The 24358-nt window shown below is 39.4% G+C and overlaps 1 protein-coding gene across 1 annotated transcript in view; it reads right to left on the bottom strand.

The window, feature by feature from the left end:
* Positions 1-24358, bottom strand: part of LOC140993423 (protein MTSS 1-like) — a 53727-nt gene that overhangs the window by 7391 nt on the left and 21978 nt on the right. Inside the window, exons 4-10 of the mRNA XM_073462851.1 lie at positions 13988-14072; positions 13477-13568; positions 12683-12757; positions 12399-12410; positions 1256-1413; positions 935-1042; positions 219-316 (exon numbers count right to left, since the gene is read on the bottom strand). Coding sequence (XP_073318952.1) covers positions 219-316; positions 935-1042; positions 1256-1413; positions 12399-12410; positions 12683-12757; positions 13477-13568; positions 13988-14072 — 628 coding nt within the window. The remainder of the gene's footprint in view (positions 1-218; positions 317-934; positions 1043-1255; positions 1414-12398; positions 12411-12682; positions 12758-13476; positions 13569-13987; positions 14073-24358) is intronic.

The following is a 24358-nucleotide window of genomic DNA, read 5'->3' as shown; positions in this document are numbered from 1 at the left end:
TCTTCCTCTAATATTGATCAGAAATGTTTTTAAACTGATCAGAAATGTTATTAAACTGATCAGAAATCAGTGACTCTGATTTGTTCATGTCCTTGAACAGCTGCAGTTCCACCTCTGGACCACAGGGGGGCAGCAGAGCGCAGGCAGGATGAAAGATGAGACATTCAGCTTGTTGGGGAGGTTTTTTTGGGCAGTCTGCTGTAGCCATGGTAACCAACCTGCACATGCTTGACTTCCTGGATACGGTGGTGCTCGGTGACGAGGGCGGAGTTTGGTAGGACCAGGTGCAATCAGAGCCCTTCAGGTCCACGATCACCTGGAGAGAGAGAGTATTCAGTAGAGTGTATACCTCCACCGAAGGCTCAACAGCCACCTAAAGCGTCTGATTTTTTTCCAAACACGTTGTTTTAATAAAAATTATGACTTCTGTCTGAAAGTGTTTCCAGTTCTTTTGTCAAAATCTCACTCTTTCTCCTCCATGTGGTTTTTGCAGTTGAATTTTTTCCCCACATGTGAAAGAGAGTGAAAGTCACTGTTTCATTAAATGTTTTTTTTTCAAGGATTTTTTTTCATGTGTGAAAAAAAGTTTCTGCCAAAAAAAAAAAATGGTTTCACAGATGAAATGTTTTGTGTTCACCTTGATGTTTTTTGTTATTAAGGGGAGTTTTTTTTTTTTTTTTTTTGTGAGACTTTTTTTTTCTCCATGTGTGGAAAAAAAAAACCCTTCTGTCTGAAAGTGTTACCACTCCTTTTCTCAAAATCTCTTTCTTTCTCCTTCATGTGGTCTGTTGTAGTGTTTACACGAGTAAAAACATGTGGGGTGGTTTGAAAAGAAAACTGGTGGCAGCAGTGTACAATGACGTCAAACAGCTGCTCAATTACTTCTCAATAATTTACTCAGTAGATTGAACAAAACCGGTTCAGACAGTCGTACCTGTTCGCTGGAGGCGGGCAGCTTGTGTGGGTCCATGGTCAGCGCCTTCAGGTCGTCCGTCAGAGTCTGGAGGTGAGTGATCTCCCCCAACATGGACATCTCCTCCTCCTGACACACAAACACAACAGGCTTCAAGTTCAGCTCCAAAACTACGTCACTCTGACGGCCGAGCCGCAGCACAGACGGTGTTTATTCAGCCATGTTTAGGAGACGCAGCAAGTGTTTGGATCACAACTACAGGTGTGTTCTCAGAAGGTAAATTATTGTCACTGTAAAGGTCACAGAGCTGCTGCTGTGTGGATGTCTGGGCGTGGGACTGACCACGACGGGCCTCAGCATGGAGACGAAGCAGCAGAAGCGACTCCTCTCCTCCACCAGCGCCTTCCTCACCGCCTGCTTCTCCGTCTCCTCCAGCAGCAGATACTTATCGCTGACGTCCTGCATGGCGCTGTCCAGCTGAGGCTGCAGGTCCCCGCGGCCTGCGCACACACACACACACACACACACACACATTTATAATTACATAAAATCCAAAAATGACAATTATTCGATCACAATCAACCACATTTCAGGTCAACACACAAAAACTTCACTTATTTTTCAAGACAAAGAAAATACTTTTTTTTAATTTTAAGGTTCATGTGTAAAGTTTGTCTCTAACATGATAACAAACTAAAATAAAGCCTGTCAGAGAACTATGGAAGCCCTGAGGGCCAAGTGAAGATGTTTTTTTTCTGGTGATCCATTTTCTGTGTTTTCTCTCATGTTTATGACCTGAGAATTGGTGGAAAAGAAAGTTTTGCCAGGATGATATTTATAAGTTTCTTAATTTTCAGTGAATTTGAATTCACTGGGAATTTTTTTTTTTCATGGTCTGAGGGAAAAACCATTTCACATGTTTCACACATGAAATGTTGTTTTCTTTTCTTGGAGGATTTTTTTTTTTCATGTGTGAAACTGAGCAGAAAAAAAATCCCCCTGAAAAAAACAAAAAACTTTTGTTTTCATACTTTTTTTCCTCCTGGTGTTTTTTGTGGGAAAAAAAATTCTCAATTTTTCAGAAGTTTTTTTTTCTGTAGTGAAACTGGAAAAATAACTTCTGACAAAAAATCATTCGGTTTCACACATGAAAAGTTTTTCTTTTTTTCCAGAAATTCTTTTTTCCGATGTGTGAAACACATTTTTTTTTCTTCAGGATTTTTTTTTTCATGTGTGAAACAGATTGGAAAAAAATTCCCCTGTTAAAAAATTTTGTTTGCTTGTACGTTTTTTTTTTCCCTCCTGTAATTTATCGTGAAAAAAAAATCTCCAAAATGAAAAATTCACTCGGTTTCACAAATGAAATGTTTTGTTTTCGCCTTGATGTTTTTTTATTCAGGAGATTTTTTTTTTTTTTTTGTGAAACTTTCTGCTTACAAAGAAAAATTCACACATGAAATGTTTTTCATTTTCTCATGAATTTTTTTTCCCCAAGATTTTTTTTTTTCATAGAAAAAAAATTCCTTTGAAAAAACATTTGTTGTTTTCAAACATTTTTTTCATCCTGAATTATTTTTCCAGGAGTGAAACAGACAGAGCGAAAAAAATTCAGTTTCATGAAAATTTTTTCAAGGAATTTTTTTTTCATGTGTGAAAAAAAGTTTCTCGGTTTCACAAATGAAATGTTCTTTGTTTTCTCCAGGAATTTATACAAAGTAAAAAAAAACATTTTCTTTAAAATAATTTTTTTTTTAAACAAATCATTCAGTTTCACACATGAAATGTTTTTCTTTTTCTCCAGAAAATTATTTTCCCCAGGAGAAAAATTATTTCCGATTTGTGAAACAGGCTGAATTTTTTTTCTTCAAGATATTTTGTTTTCATCAGTGAAACTGAATTTTTTTTTCTTGTTTTCACACGACATGTTTTTGTTCCTCCTGAATTATTTTTTCCAGGAGAATTTTTTTTTTAATCGTGAAACAGAGTGGAAAAACTTTCTTTTTTTTCAGGAACTTTTTTTTTTCATATGTGAAATGGAAAAAAAAAATCTGCCAAAAGAAGAAAAAAAAGGAAAAAAACAATCACTCAGTTTGACAAATTTCACAAATGAAAAAAACTTTTTCTTTTCTCCTGAATATTTTTTCACTTGGTTTCACAGATGGAAACAAAAACTTAGATTATTCTGATCAAACTTTTTTCCAGCAGTTGTCGGGTCATAAAACACAGGAGGAGAGAAAACAGTTCAGATCAGACTGAGAAAAAAAAAAACATGAACAGAAGCATAAAAAGTTAACAAAACTATTTTCATTTAAACAAAAGGAAAAGAATCAGAAAACTCTGTAATCAACAAAGACTCGACTGTAACAAACTTAATGCGTGATTTTAATTAAAGACCTGTAATCCAGTGCATTAAGAGAGGAGAAACCAGGCGGCAGTTGAAGCTTCAGACGAACCACAGACACGTTATTATCTGTGAAATCGTATATTCACTAAACAACTCGAGGCACAGAGAGGACGGCCTGTTCTCACTCTGCAAACACCCGATCGCTCCAAAACAACAGTTAGAGCCGCCCACAGACCATCAACCCACATTAAAGAATTACAGAGTTTCTCTGAGAGCAGCGATCTGGAAACAAACCACCAACACACACATCACACACACACATCAACACACACACATCAACACACACCAACACACACCAACACACATCAACACACGTCACACATTATAAATCAGGCTGTCAGTTGTATAAAGATAACTGATTACAAAGTACTCACATTTTAAATTACAGACGTGTTTCATAAGATTCTGCTTTTATTTTATTGTTTTATAGTTTTAACAACATCTAGAAATCAATTCTTCATCCTGGCTCTCCAGCGGACGTCTTTTCAACGTCCTCACAGATGTTGAATCACGTCTTTCGGATGTTTTTGCTCAGCAGGATCTCAAAAGCTGTTGAGTTTGAGTCTGAGTCTGATGGACGGACTGTTAACTGTTGCTGACATGATTCTGTGATGTTTTTCTCTACACTTGGTGCTTTTCGTGGGATTATTCTCAATAAGACATATCAGAGAAATCACCGCAGGAAACTCTGACCACAGTTTACCAACTGATCACATCACGTCTGATCGTCATTGCTTCTGCTTCCCTCTCTCAGACAACCATCGTTTGGTAATCTCATCATCTGAACTTCAGCACAAACATAAACATGTAATTAAAGTTCTTCATCCCCCCAGTGAGATCCACGGCCGGGTCCTGTGGTCGGGCCGATCGACGGGAGAAGACAGTTCGGTCTGAACTTTTCCAGCCGGACGCTTCGGTGATAAAGACAGAAAACAGGCCGAGAGTCTCTTCACAGGACGAGGATGTAATTTCTGGTTTCCCACAGGATTCAACATCAGTCTCACATTTCTCAGCTCTTTCCTTCATCCTTCATCCTTCATCCTCTCTACTCTTTGTGTTTCTGTGTCCTCATGACCAGGTTACAACAACAACAGACGTGTTTACATCAGCAGTAGAAACTCTGTGAAAATGATTAATCAACCGTTTACAAGATGGCTGCACTCAACATCACAGAACTGAATGATTTTGTTCATTGATGATTTCAATAAAGTTTTGTTGAATGGTTGTTATCCAGTGTTTCTGCTTTGGTTGCAGAAACGTCTGCCAGTCAATGCTTTTATTAAACTATTTGCTCTTATATTGGACTTGATCATTTCTTTATTGTGTAGCCTGTATGAATGGAATTTCAGTGTATTGTTGTTCAGCCCATTTTTCCCTGAATAAACAATGGTTGATGATAAAACCAGATGGCTGCCTCCTCAGAAATATTTAACAATAAAAGGATTAAAAGCAGCATTTCTTCCTGGATTCATGCCGTGAATTGAAATTAAAATTAAAATGTTAATAAAGTGACGTCTTCAGTTGTTTGTTTTGTTCGAACACCAGTCTAAAACCCAAAAAAACTCAAGAAAAAAGCAACAAATGTATGAAATTTCTTCTGAAAGACTGAAACGATGAATCAAGTCTTCATATCCATCAACTACTTGATTAACTGCAGCTCTACACATAACATCTCCAAAGTTAAAGTAAAAATACCTCGTCACAGTTGTGTGCCACCACGATGATTAATGGGCTCAACAGCAGAATTATGATGTCACAGTGCATTTGACCTCTGACCTTTTAGATATCAAGTGTCATAACTTCATTATTTTATCCAATCAGACATTTAATGTCAAATTTGATCATAATTATCTAATGAATTCTTGAGTTACAGTCAAAAATGTGATTTGTGAGGTCACAGTGACCTTTGACCTTTGGCAGTTAATCAATAGGTCCTCATGAACGTTTGCACCAAATTTGAAGAAACTCTGTGAAGACGTACTCAAGATTTCACATTCACAAGAATGAAACAGACTAGGGATGCAAATTTTAAGTCATTTCCTTAATTGATAGTCGGCTAACTTACCAATTGATTATTGATTAATCATTAATAATATATGAAATATGTTGGATCTTTTTCCTTTAGAAGCATAAGACAACATACAGAAAGAGAGAACAAGCAGGTTTAACACACACTGATGTTTAAACCAGCCTGAATTTGTCACGTTTACAGTGACGGACAGCTGAGACTGAGGACGTTGAGGGTGAACGTGTCGGTGTTATTGCTTCGCTCTGCCCACTGAGCTGCAGAGAACCACAAGAAAACATCCAAACAAGCCCTCTGCTCTCAGAACGAGTAGTTCCAGTCTGATTCATCGTACTAAAACCAGCCTTATTATGTTTGGAAACAAGAGCGTGTTGTTCCTGCAGACAAACGCCTCGATGGCTTCCAGCTTTGAATCGAGCCTCTAAGACTAAACAAACAGGACCTGGGTTTGACCCCAGAGGAACCTCAGATGTGGTCGAGCTGCTTCGGTCCTCCAGCCTGTTATTACCGCACGAGAGGAAACTCCCTCCGCAGAGTCACAAGAGAAGATTCAAAGAAGGAAAACAGGAGGAAGAACTCATGTTGGAATGAAGTGAATGTGATGAGAGATGGAGGATGACAGATGGAGTGAGACAGGGAGGGAAACCCAGACAGGAGTCATCTTCTGGTGTGAGAGGTGACCACATTCAGATGGGAGGGAGGAGCCTGGAGGACATCCTGATCTGATCGGACTGTTGCTGTGGTAGCGACTTTATCATCTATGTTACTATAAATGGGACCATAATTTACTAAATGAATATCATGCTGTGTTGAACAAGACTTGCAACTAGAGATTGAGACCATAAACTCATCAGGAAAAAAAACATTTTTTAGAGAGAGAAAGAAATTCCTTTTTTCAGAAAATGTGTTTGATTTTTTTTCACCAGAAAATTTTTTGTTGTTGTTGTTTTTATTTATGACTGAACTTTTTGTTTCTATGGGAAAAAAACAAACATTGGAGATGTTGTTTGGAGATTTTTCTGAAAATGCTTCCTGAAAAAACCCAATTTTTTTTGTTCCATTTCACATGACTTTTTTTTTTCTCTCTGGGAAAATGTTTTTCTCCTGAACAACGTTTTTATTGTTTCACACGTTAAATGTTTTATTTTCCTGGGAAAAAAACTTTAAGCTTGGTTTCACAAATGGACAAAAAATTTTTACTGAAAAAAGCAACTTTTCTTGAAAAAAAGGAAAATCCCAGAATTTTCCCAAAACTTTCCCAAAAAATTTCCCGGAATTTAACCAAAAATTTCCCAGAATTTTCTCGGAATTTCCCCAAAAATTTCCTGGAAGAGTGTTTTTTTTTTTCAAGAGAAAAAAATTATTTTCAAGACAGGCTGGTATAGTGATGAAAGTTTTTTCAAGAAAAAGAAATTCTTGAAAAAAATATATTTTTTCTTTTAAAAAGCATATCTTTTTTGAAGAAAAACAATGTCAATCAACAATGAATATCCGGAAAATTTTCCAGATTTTTGTCAGAATTTCCCCGAAAAATCCCAGAATTTTCCCGAAAAAATCCCAGCATTTTCCCAAAAATTTCCCAGAAAAAAGTTGGGGTTTTTTTAAAGAAAAAAACACAACATTTTTCCAGAGAAAATAATTTATTTTTTAAAAGAGAAACTTTCACGAAAATGTCCTGGAATTTTCCAGAAAATGTTCCAGAAGAGTGTTTTTTTTTTTCAAGAAAATGAACCTTTTCTCAAGAAAGAGAAATTCTTTTCAAGACAGGTACAGTAATGACACTTTTGACAAGGGAAAAACAACTTGATGAATCACATTTAATGTCTTCATTACTTTTTGTTTCATGAGAAACCGAACAAAAAAACAATAAACATTAGCAGAATTCTTTTTTTCCTCCTGCAAAACTTTTGGCAAGACAAAAACACATTCCTTTTTGTAAGGCTTAAGAATACTCACATAACAAAAATCCCCTAAAATTTTCCCGAAAAATTTTAAGATTTCCTGAAAAATTTCCGGATTTTTCTCAGAATTTTCCCGAAAATATCCCAGAATTTCGGAAGGTTTTTTTTATTTTTTGGAAAAAAGCATTTCTTTCTCTTGAAAAAAAAAAACACTCTTCTGGAAGATTTTCGCGGAAATTTCTCTTTAAAAAAAGAAAATGTTTTCTCTTGAAAAGTCTTGCCTTTAAAAAAATAAATAATTCTGGGATATTTTCGGGAAAATTCCGGAATATTCCGAGAAAAATCCGGGAAATTTTTGGGAAATTCCGGGATATTTCTGGGAAAAATCCTAGAAATTCCTGGAAATGCCAAGCTGCTGCACTTAGCTTCACAGATGTACAGAAAACACTTCTGAAAAAATCTTTTTTCCTTGAAAATGGTTAATTTTTTCTTGAAAAAACTTGTCAAAAGTGTCATATTGAAAATAATTTCTCTTTCTTGAAAAAAAAGTATGTTTTCTTGAAAAAAGCATTTCTTTTTTTCTTTTCTTGAAAAAGAAACAATATGCGGGGAAATTCTGCAACATTTTTGGGAAAATTTCAATTGAAAAAGAGAAAAAAACAACACAATGTTTCTGGGAAATTTTCAGGAAAATTCCGAGAAATTTTCGGGGAACTTCTGGGACATTTTGGGGGAAATTTCACAAGAAAAAGTTTCTTTCTTTCTTGGAAAGAAATTTGGGAAATTTTCGGGAAATCCCGAAAAATCTTCAGGAAAATTCTGGGACATTTCCAGGAAAAATCCTGGAAATGCTAAGCTGTTGCCCTTGGTTTCACAAATGTACAAAGAAGACTCCCGGAAAAAAAACCTTTTCTTCAGGGAAATTTTTGTTCCGGGACATTTTTTGAGGAAATTTCTCCAGAAAAATGTGACTTTCTTGAAAAAAGAAAAAAAAAAAGGGAATTTTTTGGGGTAAAATCTGGGACATTTTCCGGGATTTCCGGGATTTTTCCCGGAAATATCCCAGCATATTCTCAGAATTTTCCCAAGGGTTTCCCAGAAAAATTGTGTTGTTTTTTTCACAAAAAGAAGACATTTTTTCAAGAGAAAATAGTTTCTTTTTTTCAAGTGAAATTCTCCCCAAACTGTTGCAGAATTTCCCCCGAAAATGTCCCAGAAGAGTCTTTTTTCAAGAGAACATAAGTTTATTCAAGAAAGAGAAATTCTTTTCAAGACAGGCTGGTACAGTGATGACACTTTTAACAAGTTTTTTCAAGAAAAACTGAACCTTTTCAGGGAAAAAAAGATTTTTTCAGGAGTGTTTTTTGTACATTTGTGAAGCCAAGCACAACAGCTTGGCATTTCCAGGAATTTCTGGGATTTTTCCCAGAAATTTCCCTGAAATATCCCGAAATTTCCCGGAAATATCCCGAAATTTCCCAAAAATATCCCAGAAAAATGTTTGTTTGTTTTCTTCTCTAAAAAAAGACAAGATTTTTAAGAGAAAACATTTTCTTTTTTTAAAGAGAAATTTCCCCAAAAATCTTCTGGAAGTGTGTTTTTTTTTCAAGAGAAAGAAATGTTTTTTCAGGAAAATTGTAGGGGATTTTTGTTATGTGAGTTTTTTAAGCCTTAAAAAAAGAAATGTGTTTTTGTCTTGCCAAAACTTTTGCAGGACAAGAAAAAGAATTCTGCGAATGTTTGTTGTTTTTTGCTCAGTTTTTCATGAGACAAAAATAATGAAGGCATTATATGTGATGCATCAAGTTGTTTTTCCCTTGTCAAAAATGTCCAGCCTGTCTTGAAAAAAGGTTTATTTTCTTGAAAAAAGCACTTGTTTTCTTTTTTAAAAAATAAATAATTTTCTCTTGAAAAATCTTGCTTTTTTCCTTTAAAGAAACCCCAACATTTTTCTGGGAAATTTTCGGGAAAATTCCGGGAAAAATCCCGGAAATTCCTGGAAAATTTCGGGAAACCTTTAGGGGATTTTTGTTATGTGGTTAAAGAGAAATGTCTATTTGTCTTACCAAATCTTTTGCAAAAAATAATTATGCTAATGTTTTTTTGCTCAGTTTCTCATGAGAGAAAAAAAAAAAGCATTTTTTTCCTCTTGAAAAAAAAACATTCTTCCAGGGCATTTTTGGGCAAATTCCGGGAAAACTTCTTTTGGATAAAAAAATGATTTTCTCTTAAAAAGAAATATATTTTTTCTTGAAATTGTTTTTATTTTTTCTTGAATTTTCCCGGAATTTTCCCAATAATTGAAATTTTTCAAGAAAAAATAAAAACTATTTCAAGAAAAAATATATTTTCTATTCAAGAGAATTTTTTTTTTCCAAAAGAAATTTTCCCAGAATTTCCCCAAAAGGTTTTGGGAATTTTTTTCTTAAAAAAAAGAAAAGAAATTCTTTTCTCTTTCTGGGAAATTCTGGGATATTTTTAGGGATTTTTTTATGTGAGTTTTTTTAAGCCGCACAAAATAAATGTGTTCGTCTTTTGTCTTTCTTGAAATTTTTTTTTTTTCTTGAAAAAAGCATTTATTTTTTTTAACCGGACAAATTTTTTTTGAGAGCTGTCTGACTATTGAAGTGTGTAGTGAAGATTTTGGGGGAAATTTCTCTTTAAAAAAAGAAAATGTTTACTCTTAAAAAATCTTGTCCTTTTAAAAAAACAACAAAAAAACCCAAACATTTTTCTGTGATATTTTCGGGAAAATTCTGGGATATTCCGAGAAAAATCCGGGAAACTTTTGGGGAATTTCCGGGAAATTTCCGGATTAGCTTCACAAATGTACAAAAAAATATTATATATAATATATATTGAAAAAATATTCTTTCCTTGAAAGAAGTTTATTTTTCCTTGAAGAAGGTTAATTTTTTTCTTGAATAAACTTTTCAAGAAAGTGTTATCACGCCTGTCTTGAAAAGAATTTCTCTTTCTTGAAAAAAAGTATGTTTTCTTCCAAGACATTTTCGGGGAAATTCCGCAACATTTTTGGGAAAATTACATTTGAAAAAAAAAAACAAAACTATTTTCTCTTGAAAAAAATGTTTCCTTTTTGTGGATACAACAACATTTTTCTGGGAAATTCTCGGGAAAATTCCGAGAAATTTTTGGGAAATTCCAAAAAAAATTCGGAAAAATTCTGGGTAAAATCCTGGAAATTCCTGGAAATGCCAAGCTGTTGCTCTTGGTTTCACAAATATACAAAGAAGACTCCTGAAAATAATTGTTTTCTTTGGAAAAAAAGTTCATCCTTCCCTTGAAAAAAAAGCATTTATTTCTCTTTGAAAAAAACTCTTCAGGGAAATTTTCGGGAAAATTCCTGGACATTTTCGAAAATTCCCGAAAATGTCCCGGATCCCAAAAATGTCCTGGGATTTTCCCAAAAGTTTTCTTTTTTCAAGAAAGAACATTTTTTCTGGGGAAATTTCCTCAATAAATGTCCCAGAATTTTCCCAAAAATTTCCCAGAATTTTTCTTTTTTTTAAGAAACATTTTTTCAAGTGAAAAACGTTTTTTCTGGAGAGATTTCCCCAAAAATGTCCCGGAAGTTCCCGGAGTGTGTTTTTTTAAAGAGAAAGAAATGCTTTTTTCAAAAAAAACTTCTGATATATTTTCGGGAAAAATTTTTTCATGAAATTCTGGAAAATTTTCGGGAAAGTTTTAGGGGATTTTTGTTTAGTAAGTATTTTTATGTATTTTTAGTATGAAGTTTTTGTCTTGCCAAAACTTTTGCAGGAGGAAAAAAAGAATTCTGCTGAATTCTGTTGTTTTTTTGCTCAGTTTCTCATGAGACAAAAAGTGATGAAGGCATTAAATGTGACGCAACAAGTTGTTTTTCCCTTTGTCAAAAGTGTCATCACTGTACCAGCCTGTCCAGAAAAGAATTTCTTTCTTGAAAAAAGGTTCATTTTCTTGAAAAAAGCATTTCTTTCTCTTGAAAAAAAAAACCCACTTCTGGGACATTTTCTGGAAAATTCAGGGACATTTTTTGAGGAAATTTCTCCAGAAAAAAAATGTTTCTTTCTTGAAAAAAGAAAACTTTTAGGGTAAATTTTCGGGTAAAATCCGGGACTTTTTCTGGACATTTTTGGGAAATTCCGGAAATTTTCGGGAAAAGTCCCAGAAATTCCTGGAAAATTTTGGGAAAATTTTTGTTTTGTGAGTTTTTTAAAGCCGTACAAAAAGAAATGTGTTTTTGTCTTGCCAAAACTTTTGCAGGACGAAAAAATAAAAAACTGCTATTCTTCCAGGGCATTTTCGGGGAAATTTCTCTTTAAAAAAACAAGAAATTCTTTTCACTTTCTGGGATATTTTTGGGAAAATTCCGGGAAATTTTCGGGAAAATTCCGGGAAATTTTCGGGAAAATTCCGGGAAATTTTCGGGAAAATTCCAGAAAATTTTTGGGAAATTCTGGGAATTTTCGGGAAACTTTTAGGGATTTTTTATGTGAGTTTTTTTAAGCCTTACAAAAAAATGTGTGTTTGTCTTTTGTCTTTCTTGAAAAAAAGCATTTTTTTCTAGGAAAACTTTTTTCTAGAAAAAACTTTTTTTCCCCTTGTAAAAACTCTTTTTCCTTGAATTTTTTTTTTCTTGAAAAAACGTACGTATTTTGTTTCTTTTTCCTTTTTTTTTTTGACCAGAGAATTTTCTGGGGTTTTTTTTTGCTTCATGAGTGAAACCAAGTGGACAAAAATATTTCTGGAGAATCTTTTTTTTTTTTTAACCGGACAATTATTTTTTTTGAGAGCTGTGTGACTCACACAAACATATAAACAATGTGGGAAAATACTTCAGCTGACCCGAGCAGCTGTTTTATGATTTGGGAATGTAGATGTGTGACAGAGCGCTGGATGTGTCCGAGAAACAGAAAGACCACCAGAACTTTCTGTCTTGTCTTCTCACCTCCACCTGCTACATTCATGTTGAAACAAGTCAGAGTTTGTAGCGCCATCTTTTGTGTTATTGGGATATCCCAATCAAACAACCACATAAAATATTTCTTTGTCTCCAGAATAATCTCACATAATAACGAAGAACAGGAGAGTGAAGACAGAGGAGGGAGAAAGGTTTTCGCCCTGACAGGCGAGCAGGTGTGTAAAATAACTTACCGAATACATCAGCTGGTCAGAGCAGAGCATGATGGGAAACCGCAGGAGTCAGATTTTTGGAGAAGAGAGAAAAAACATGATTTTAACTTTTAAATCCTCCAACATCTTTTCACGTACTCCCCTTCATCATGTTACATCACTTCAATACCACTTCATTATCTCATGAACACCACTAACAGTTTAATTATGTCTGACTCATTCCTGACCATTCTCAGCTTTCTGTGGCCTGAATGAATCCATAAATAACAGTTCATAAGTGACCAAACATTGAGGAGATTACAAACCTTTCTTTGCTTTCTTCTGCAGCTTCAGAGTGTCTGAAGATCTCTTCTTGATCTCCTGACGAGCCTTCTTATACTCTGCAGAGAAACACACACAGATTAGATGAAAACACACTGGCCATGTTTCCATAAAGCATTTTGTAGAATATCGCATTAGAAATTTTAATGGAAACGGCAAAATTTGCAAAAAATGTGTATGCTTGCTTGAGGTGGTTTTTGTCTTTTGATAATCAGAAATTGAACCAGAAACAGATTTGCCGAATAAACTCTGACGTAGCAAACATTAAACTCTCATGACTGTCCGACAAAGACAAAATACAGCTACATGCTTCAGACTTAAGAGCAGAATCTGACTTTTTCAGGACATTTTACCACAGAAATTGTGTGTAAAAAAAAAAATAGCATGAAAATTTCTCAAAAACTAAAAAACAGAAATAATAACCAAACTTCAGTGACTGCAGAGTATAAGGAGATGCTACCTCTGCTGACTCTAGCGGATGATTTCATGTAGTTAAAGGTGCGAAATGTAAGAATTTTAGTTTAAAACAGTCAAAAAGTTAACTAATAAAGATTTTGGTGTTATATTACGCCATCGCACCAGCTAGGATTTACTGTAGATCACCCTTGTCCCGCTCCTGGAAGGGGGGATACATTTTTTAATGTTTTTAACCCCCTTAAAATGACTCAAATCACTGTCATAAAATAAGAAAGTCAACAGTAGAAGAGCCGCATAAATAAACTCGGTGTCTATCTTCATTTGTCGTCTGTGCTTCAGTGCGTCTCTGTGTTTTTTGTACCTTTGGCGTGATCTTTGTCCAGAGTGTTGGCGACTCTCTTCCACTCCTCCATCTGCTCCTGTAGAGGGTTGATCAGACAGTCCAGAAACACCCTGCAAACACACACCGACACACACCGACACACACTGTTAGAGCAACAGTCCCTGGTTTGGGGTTAAGAATAGAGGCTGAGTCAATGCAACAAAACAAGAGCGTCCATCAGTTTATGATTAGTATGCATAATATATCCTGGCTGCTTCCTGTTTACACTGTCTATCTATACTGCATCTGACTCCACTGGAGGTCTCATCCTCTCATTTCTGTCTGACTGACTGTCTCCCTCCACACTGGGAGAGTTAATGAACTCGTGTAGAGAGAGGAAGACGAGGACGGAGGTGAAGTTTTCTGGCTCTTAAAAAAAAGAATGGAGATGGACAGGAGGAAGCTAGAGGAACGGTGTTACAGCAGGAGGTGGAGGGAGAAGTGATGGTCAGAAGATGAGGATGATGCCGACACACAGATCTATACTCACATGGAGAACTGGCGGAGTTTGGCCTCGATGCTGCGGTGCCTCATGCACATCCTGGTGAGGGCCGAGCCGATGTCCCGAGTCCCTCCTGAAAACAGACGGACGACAATCTGTCAGTCAAATGTTAAAACCTTGAAACGTTCTTTAGTCTAAAATCCAAATTCACACTCACACGGGGTGTAAAACAAATAACAAGACTGTGAACACATCACTGTCCTCCAACAGCCAACCAGCAGAAGTATGAAGCCTTCATATGACTTACACAACAGCAATCAGCAGCCCGTCATCATGAAAGCACCGACAATGTCGCACTTGCAAAAATGAATGCAAATCCAACCACCCCTGTGAATCCTGCACAACCAATCATCAAAGTTTCCTGTAAGTTTCACCAATCACAGCGCTCCATAAACCTCACTGCCTCGTGTGTGGTTGTGAAAAAACACTAATGTAAAGAGGTCAGAGGTCACCTCCACAACAGCAGCCACGTATCTGACAGGGACTGAGTGTGTGTCCCTTGCTCAAGGACACTCCAGCAGGGTGCAGACGAGGCCTGTTGGAGAGTCAGTGCAGCAGAAGCTCCACAGGCACCCGGAGGGACCAGATGGTCGTCCTCTGTCTCCCCCCAGACAGAGCGCTCCCTCCTGGAGGAAAGTTCAGCAGAGCTCAGCCTGTCAGCCTGGAGCTCCACCACGAACACACACACACACACACACACACACACACACACACACACACACACACATACACACACACACTAATGTTTGTGTTATCGCACATGAAGACGGACATGTTCACTTCTTATTAAACTTATAAAAATATTTATTGTATGTTATATTTCTTATATTGTTTTATTATATCTTCATGTTTATTATGTTGATGAAGGTCCCCATAAGTATAATATACAAGTGTGTGTGTGTGTGTGTGTGTGTGTGTGTGTCTGGGTGGGGTGGTGAGCACTGCATTGCACCACTGACACCTCACTCTCTCTCCTCTGCTCTTCCTCTCTCTCTCCACATGTCCTCATCCTCCCTCCTCTTCATCTCTCTCACACATCTTCCTCCCTCCTCATCTCTTCTTTTTCCTTCCTCGCAGCACAAAATGACCCAAGTTCTCAAAACATCACGCGTTTCCGTCAGCTGAAAACGAATCAAACACCAAAATCGGATGTACTCTTCTCGTCAACTGACCTCTAGTTTGAAAAAATCTGAGTTTACTGATTTTGTTCTTTCGAGGTTCAAATCGAACAGAGAGCGTCAACTAGATTTATAATTGTTAAGGAGTTAAAGCGGCGCTGTAGCTGCTCTGTCATGTGACCCCTCACAGTTTTACCTCCATGGCAGCAACAGATGTATGTAGAGACGACGAGAAGCCCAGTGATGGAAGGTGACGACACAGAGGTTTGATTTATGGATGGATCACCTAAATTTCACCTGTACAGTCGGCTTTTAGGTGATGATGTTTTACTTCCACCTGCTGATCGATAGAGGAGAATCTCTTTCCGGTCTCGTTGGACTGTTTCTATCCGTCTTTAACTTCCACTTTAACTGATTTCCTTCAGTGTTTTCACTGGTGTCATCACAGAGGACGAGGTCTGAATCTCCTAAAGGCATCATGGTGGCTTTTTTTATTTTAAATCATGAAGTTAATGTTTTCTTTGAGGTTACATTTCTGGCTCTCTCGTCGACATTGACATGAGTGTTTTGACCCCTGACCTCTCGTCTCCTCTGTCTGTGTCTGATCACTTTGCTGAAAGTCATTTTCCAGTTGAACCTCTTCTCCTCTGCGTCTCCTTCACACCATCTCCTCTCTCTTCACACATCCTCCTCTTCACTCTTTTCTCTCTGCAGACCCTCCTCTCCTCGTCCTCTTCTCACCTCCAGACGAGGTGTTACCTTCCCCTCTCCTCAGCTCCTCTTCTCCTCTGTGCTTTCGCTCCTTTGAGAAACAAGGTGTTATACTTGTGTATCAGTCCAAGCGGAGTTCCCGTCAGCCAGCGGAGCGTTGAGAAATAAATCATTTCAGCGAGGCACCGCAGAGCTTTAGTGTACTTTAAGAGGCTGATGTTATTGTGTTGATGTTCCTGATGGTGGGAAACTGCTTTCTGGAGAAGATTTCTCTATTTAAATATGATTCAAAGCTGCAGCTTGGCGCCGTTTCTACAAGGTTTTTCATCATGCTGCTTTAGCTGTCAAGAGGAAAATGAATTTCCCAGACCTGTATGATCCAGAGAGTTTGGCTCCAGTGTTTTCTCGGGCATGTCTCCACAGAAGCTGAACGTTTCTTGACCTTTTAACCAGCCTGTTTAACCACAGCAGCTACAGAGAGTGTGAATAATCCTGCAGAGCAACAGGATTCAGAGCCACGATTATTAAGTGTCACAACTCACATTTAGTCCAAGAGATACAGTTTAAAATCTGAGGCTTTATAAGAACATTTCAAGCTGAGTGCAGATCACTTTGTACGAGTGTGTCTCAGCCTCGAGCCTGGAAACTTGAGCTGCAGTGGAACAAAGAGAAGATGATCACTTCAACGAAATTGCTGAGTTAAGTGTAACAATAATCTGATGTGATTCAGCACGATGCTCCTCGTCTCTCTGCCAAGAAGCTGCCTGGACAAGTCTCCACAATTACATGAAGCTGCACTTCAGTTTTTCAGGCTAAATCATTGAATATTGCAGGAGGAGGAGGAGGAGGAGGAGGAGGAGGAGGAGCAGTGTCTTTATTGAGGTTTTAATGTGGTGTCAGTGTCGCCGCTGACAGGACAAAGACGTCAGCACATTTGTCTTTGTGTTTGATGAGATTAAATGTAGGAATTTTAATCATAAAGTGTTTTTTTTCTCTGCATGAATCTTTGAACTCTACATGATGAAACAAGACGACTACTCGCAGGTCTAGAAGCTGAGTTTGTCGCCGGTGAGCTAACGGCTAACACAGCAGCGAGCCACAGACATGCTAGTGCTCGATTGCTGACAGTAAAGTTCAAACGTTTTAATCACAAGACGTGTTTGTACCTTTGATTCCTGCCTCATCAGCTCTGTGACTGTAAACCCCGTCTCTGCTGTGGATATGTTCATTTTCTCAGACCTCACTCAGACCAAACTGTGGTTATCACTGTCGGGCTGTGCGGTGGTGTTGGCGGACAGAACCAGGACCCGTCCAGGCTCCTGGTTTGGAAGCAACAACTCTTAGGTCTTCTTCTCCATCTGCAACAAGTTTGCAGCGTATTTCTCCTCCATCGTACCGACAGCATGATGTTGTTTGAGGCACCGAACATAATAGAAACTCCTGAAGTAATCTGATTCAGAATCTGAACTAGGCCTGCACAAGTGCAATATCCAAATCGCAAGAACCGCAATTATTGTATAAAGTGTGTCACAAAACAGCGTTTTAATGCCAACCAGCCAACCAGCACTAAAGAAAACATGATTTAACTCCATGCTAAGTATTATATCTGCGTTTTTTCCCTGTTGTGTTTTGTTTTTTGTTTCGTTTATTGTGCAACCCTTGGGATCTTTTCATTTCAGTAATTTTTCAAGCAGAAATGTCAAACATTGTCTGGTTCCAGCTTTAGAAGAGAGAATTTGTTACAAACTCTGAAAAACAGGAAAACTGAAGACTTAAAAAAAGCAGAAATCAACATAAAGTGATAAAACAAAATGAAAAGTTAAAATCCTGAAGATGCTGTATTAGAGAGCAAAGAGGCTCAGTTTTATGAAAACAGGCCAGCGGTACAAGTTCATAGTTCATAAATCAATAAGTTTAATGTTCATTCAAATGAAAAATAAAACTAAATTCACTTTAAAATCCGGAAACACTCGTTTTTTTATCCCGGTGTTATCGGACTAGTCCGGTCCCTGCAGGGTCACAGTCAGTCAATTAGTTTCTGGTCAATTCACCTGATTGACCCGACTGTGGACTTCTCACGCTGTGTGTGTGTGTGAGTGTGTGTGTGAGTGTGTGTGTGTGTGTGTGTGTGTGAGTGTGTGAGTGAGTGTGTGTGTGTGTATGTGTGTGTGTGTGTGTGTGTGTGTGTGTGTGTGTGAGTGTGAGTGTGTGTGTGTGTGTGTGTGTGTGTGAGTGTGTGTGTGTGTGTGTGTGTGTGTGTGTGTGTGTGTGTGTGTGTGTGTGTATAATGACTGGCATTGAGACCCTGTTGACCCAATTCAGCGGGACAGAGCAGCGTCTCTGTCTGACCTGCAGCCGGTTCGCTCTGCAGCTGCAGACTGAACGGCCTCGAGGCTCCTCAGCAGCTCATCTGCATGTGAGAGCGAACACGGCCCGTTCAGACGCTCGCAGGAAGTCCGGACGATCATCAGCAGCGAGCGGGACCGACCGAAACAGAACAAGCGTTGAAAAGACATGAAATGTGTTCGCCGTTATCAGAGACAGGTTTCATTTGGGAGAATAATAAGTACAATTTTCAGGTATTTCCATTTTCTACTACTTCATTCTTCCTCTCTACATTTACTTGATACATTTAGTTACTAGTTACTTTGCAGATTCAGATTACTCAGTGTTTATAGGCTGTTAATTGGGACATGTTACCAATCAGATGTTGTTGTGGGCGGGACATCGTGTGAGAGGAAGCTGCATCAGAGCCAAAGCAGCACATTTTAAAACTAGTTTGTTTTATCACTGATGCAGATACTCGGGTGAGTGCTGAATATCGGTCCGATAGCCGGTTTTCCCCCGAGAACTTTATACCTGCGTAAAACTGTCATAATGTTCATTTAAATCATGAACCATCCGATCGAAGAATAAGTCAGCAGACGATGAGTTTGACGTCACATTTCAGACAATGTTGAAATCATGCTACATCGACAGACTTCCCCTTCTTCTCTTTCTGTTTCTCTTCTTGCTCACTGATTCACTGAGTTAAAGTCTGATGTCTCTGAGGCCGCAGACGTTCACCAGCCTGGTGTGTCAGGGCACTGAAACCAGTGGAGGTCCCCAGTGAGAGCGAGACAAACACAGACTGACTCCTGTCTCCTAAACGACCCCGAGATCAGGATGTGTCAGATTTAAGTAAAAATGTTCTCAGCTTGTAAATATTAAAACTGAAGTAAAGAAACAGGAGTTAGAAGCTCTGAGTGAGGCAGCAAACAGAACCCGTCAGACAGAGACTGAACGTAACCTTAATTTAAAACCCTGCACAGACGATCCTGACCAATTTTTCCGAGACGATAGCCTCTCTGTGGAGCGGAGCGGCGCTCGCAGCCCTCGGATGGCGAACAGTAGTGACCTGGAATCCACGACTGGAATCTGAACCCGGCTGGGCTGTGAACTCAGCCGTCACATCCCTGCAGGAGCCGCTCGACACGAACACTGCTGGAACCGGGCTGAGGAGCCGGAGCAGCTGAAGACACACACACACACACACACACACACACACACACACACACTAACACACTGTGGCCCAGCAGGACAGGCTGTAAATCACTGTCCTGTAGTATGGGACTATATTTCTTGTCTCGTTGCTGCAGGGAGGTTTCGGCTGGAGAGCTATTTTTGAGAACTGGAGCGTGAGCGAGGAAGAAGAAGAAGAGGAGATGAAATCATAGAAAGAAGCAGAAGAAGACAGGAAGTCAGAGGATGACACAAGAAAAAAGTCCAAATCTTTTATTTTGTCTCGATTTTTGCTGTTCAGTGGTTCCTGAGCTGCATGAACCTCACATGACCTGTCAATCAAACAGTGTGGGCGGGATTATCACCTAATCGATTAATCAATTAAGCATGCAGCTCCAGTAGCAGACAGCTAAAAATAAGTGTAGGAAAAGTTCACAGTGAGCAGAGTTATGATTTCTGGTTTGAGTTCGGCATCACAGCTGACACCATTTTGTTTTATTGGAATCAGAAGTGACCATATTTGGACGAGAGGGTGGAGCTGGAGGAGGATATCCTGATTGGATAGCCACTTGTCAATGACAAGGTAGCCACGCCCTAAATCATAACCTGCTTTAACGTCTATTTAACTCTAAATGGGACCAACATTTACTAAGTGAACGTCGTGATGTGTTGAAGAAGACTTGAAACTAGAGACTGACACGTAAACTCATCAGGAAACTGGGTCATTTTCTCATAAGCTTACATGCAAACGGAAACCGGTGGAGTCGCCCCCTGCTGGATATCACAATAATGCAGGTTTAAGGCACTTTTTCAGATCCAGAGGGACAGACACATAAACAAACAGTTCTGCTGCGCTCTGATTGGCTGAATAGGAAGCAGAAGTAACCAATCAAAGTAATGGCGGCTGTTAAAACAGCTTCATAGTGTTGCCTGGTGGTTGCATCAGTCAGCATCTCTCTCTCTCTCTCTCTCTCTGTGTACATACAGCCAAGGTCACTCTACCACTTCGACACGTCTCACATGTCAACAAGCAGCAGAAGTGTCGCCGCCGTCGATCTCTTTAATGCCGCGGCACGAAATACCAAGTTACAGCTAATTAACCAACACGAGGGAAAAGGTCACACCGAGCCCGGCTGGAGACGTTTACTTCCCAACGACGCAGGAACAGTTTCTTCAGGCGTCTTTACAACATTTATTGACCAGATTCAGTCCGCAGCAGTCCCACCCCCTCGTCCTCCCACACTAAACCAAACTGTGTCTGATGTTTCTGTTTTGCCGTTTGGTGCCTCGTTCCAAACTTTCACATCTCGCTCACGTCACACATTAAAAGAGTCCTGCAGCTTTTAGCTGTCAAAGAAAAATAAATGTCAAAAGGTTGTCGGCACGTTCCTTTAACTGTGTCACAGTACATGGGGGGGGGGGGGGGGGGGGGTTTTGGCGAGGCCCGTTAGAGGAGTAAACAGAATTCCTCGCGGCTCCTCCGGGGTTGACCGGGTCGTACGGTCCTGGAATACCACACACCGGAGCGGGAGGGGAGTGGGCCTGAAATGCCTGAGAGCGGAGGCTGCAGGCTTAGGATGCCAGGAGGTGTGTGTGTGTGTGTGTGTGTGTGTGTGTGTGAGGACAGTTTACAGTAGTTTTAGGACTCTTTAAATAGGCGTCCTGGGAATATCTCCCCTCTCTGATTACGTCCTCGTGTTGGACCCATGTATCAGTTTGCTTCTGCTGGGATTTACTCTCATGTGTCAGACCGTCTTCAACGAGCAGCAACATTTAAGATTTCTTGTTTTTAAACTCTTTATTTCTCCATTGCGTGAATTAATGTGTGACTTCAGGTCTGGTGGATCAGCTGCAGATCATCTATAATCAGTCTTCAGTGGACATTTTGTACATTTTGTCTCTATCTGATCTGCTGAGCTGTGACCGTTATATCTGGTCTCCTGGTGGGACGCTGGGTTGTCGTGGACAGTGATAACTGTCAGTCATCAGCAGCAGACAGCTGCCGTCCTGTCAGCTGCTGCGACCTCGACTCAGTGAACTGCTGCAGGTGTATTTTTGTGTAGTGACTGCAGGAAATCTCCAACAAATGAAATGAAGACCGGCAAAGACAGTTTCTCAGCCTGAACAGACGGATGTTTGACTTAAAGAAATGTGTTACTGAGGGTTTTATGTGTCCAAATTATGTGTTTTTACAATACATTTCCTGTTACGACCGTTCAGAGGCTCTGAACAGTGACTTCTAGTGACCACTGTTAAAGAAAAAAGTATAAAGATAAAGAATTAGTCAGAATCAAAAGGAGAAGAAATAATATTAGAATAAAAAAAAATCTATATTGCCCAGCCCTACCTGCAACTAACAAATATTTTTTACAACAAACTAACCTACAGCTTATTTTTTCAATTATTAAATGAATAGAGAAAAGCTATTGCACACCTGTGGATCGACAGGTGTGTGGGAGACGACCAAGGAATCAGGAATCCTGAGGAATCAGGAAAAAACTCAGATAACCTGATGAAGGCCTATAAAAGATTAGAATAGATCATGAAAAATGCCCATAATTTCCCAGAAGCCAAAGGTAATGTCTTCAGATGACTTGTTTTGTGCAGCCAACAGTCCAAAAACTAAATATATTATTTTTACTTCCATGTAAAACAGAGAAAATCAGCAAATTATGACATTTGAGAGCATCTCAAAACCAAAAACAACATCTAACTGAAGTGAAAATAAAAGTTCTGCGCGTGTAAACTGTATTTGAACTGTAACCAGCGCCGTATCACTTGTCTCGTTATCTCTCCCATGATTCCTTGAACCTTCACACACACCCGGCGACATATTTATCAGCCCGTGTGGAGGTCGGGGTGAATATCTGTAGAGATATTAATGGATGGAGACGAACGCGTCAGTTATTTCTTCCTCCTCCTCTGGCAGCTGAGAAAACAGAACCATCGACCCAACAGCTCAGAGGACACGGAGACAAACCAACCTCCCAGCCATCATCGGGCCTTTCACACACCGCTCACTGCCTCCCTCACACACACACACACACACACACACACACACACACACACACACACACACACTTTGTTCAGGCTGACCGCACACACGCGAGGCGGGCGAGTGGAAACACGTTTCGATCTACAGAGAAACTGGAATGCAGAAACAAGATCCCGCTGATATCAGACGCTCTTTAATCCTGACATTTTAAAAACAACGTCCAACGCCATCATCCACAGCTTTGACAGATCTCAGCCAACACACACACACACACACACACACACACACACACACACACACACACACACACACACACACACTCTTTGAACCGAGACTAAAACAAAGTAAAGTGAGCGTTTGATTTGTTTGACCCGGGCGGCTGCCAGCCCCCCGAGCGAAACCAGAGCTCTTATTTCACCGCTAATCTGTAGTCTAAAAACGTTGGCAGGCTGAACTGTGTACACCCACTGCCCTCTGAGTGTGTGTGTGTGTGTGTGTGTGTGTGTGTGTGTGTGTGTGTGTGTGTGTGTGTGTGTCAGAGAGCTGTATCTGAATGCTAAAAGCTTGTGTCACTTCGGAGATCGACCTCGGCTGCAAAGACGCTGATGCTGCTGCAGTCAGAAGCACCTGAAGTACACGCAGCTCGTGCTTTTATGGTCTCTTACAGTTCACAGCCAGTGAGGACGGAGATTAAAGATAATAATCAGTGTTTCCCGCACGCAGGAGACACTCGAGCAGCCCACCCAGGTGTGCTGAGTGTTAATATTAACCAGTGATTGATGCACAGAAAACAAACTGACCTTACGTCTGTGTAAACTTGATGACGCTGCTACAACAATGATGATGGTGCTTTCAGGCACTGTGAGACATGAAATATGATCCAGGGAGTGCAGTTTGAGTACCAGATCCATCAGTAACAAGACTCATTAGAGTTCATAATACTTTGAGACAGGATTTTACTTCATGTCAGGGTTGGGACGATGGACGATGCCATCGACGCCGTGGACAACTGATCCCTGACCGTCGTAACATCGTGATTCAAAAGGCTCCCCAGCAGAGAGCACAATTAAGAGGTGTGTCCCCTCAGAGCTGCCGTAGGGTCAGAGTCGTTGCTGCTCAGTGCACTAACATTACGTCTCCATGTCCCGTATTATTTTCTTATTAACCCAGCCTAGTTAAGTGACCCAAGACACTCGCTGTTTCTCTCAGTTTTCTTAGCTTAGCTTCCTCGGCTAGTCGGCCAACGTTGTTTTGAGCATATGAGGCTGAACAAAGCTGAGTTATGGACATGTGGCACAGGGATGTATGTCGGATGCGTGAGGCAGAAATCATGCGAAACAGGAAGTGTCGTACCTTTTGGTCATCATGGTTACATATCAGCATCTTTGGGAAGCGGCGTTTATTTTTTTTCCCCTTTTTTTTGAGGTTTACAATCAGATGAACACGTCTACCATCGTCTCGACCCACTATTCTCAAACTCTGGTACCACTGGTGTTACGCAAGCTCCGTCTATGTTTTCAAAAATGAAATAAGTTCATTTAAAAACAGAATTCCTGTTCTGTATTTTAACGTCGGTCATGGTGGAAGTTGGATAATATTTTAGCAACAAACTCTAATTAGAAAATATTAGTTTTGTGCTCCAGTTCCTCCAAAGTCATTCTGCAGTAATTCACACAAAACAAACAGCGTCACAGTTTAAAGTCTCGGCTGTAATTTCAGAGAAATCAACACAACATGTTGACAGTCAACAGAAGTTACTCGAGCGCAGAAACGAGAGAAAAAGATCCAAACAGACAGATAATAACAGAGCGCTGCGAGAGGAGGTGAAGTGTCTCTGTGTGGCTCTACCTTATCTCCACACACACACACACACACACACACACACACACACACACACACACACACACACACACACACACACACACACACACACACAAGGCAGAGCACTTAACGTTAATTACACACACACACACACACACACACACACACACAGTCTTGAGGCAGTCCGGCTTGTGTTAGTTGTCTACTTTATAA

The sequence above is a fragment of the Pagrus major genome, chromosome 3 (genome assembly GCF_040436345.1).
Source record: "Pagrus major chromosome 3, Pma_NU_1.0".
NCBI lineage: Eukaryota > Metazoa > Chordata > Actinopteri > Spariformes > Sparidae > Pagrus > Pagrus major.
This window is presented reverse-complemented; position numbering and strand designations above follow the sequence as displayed.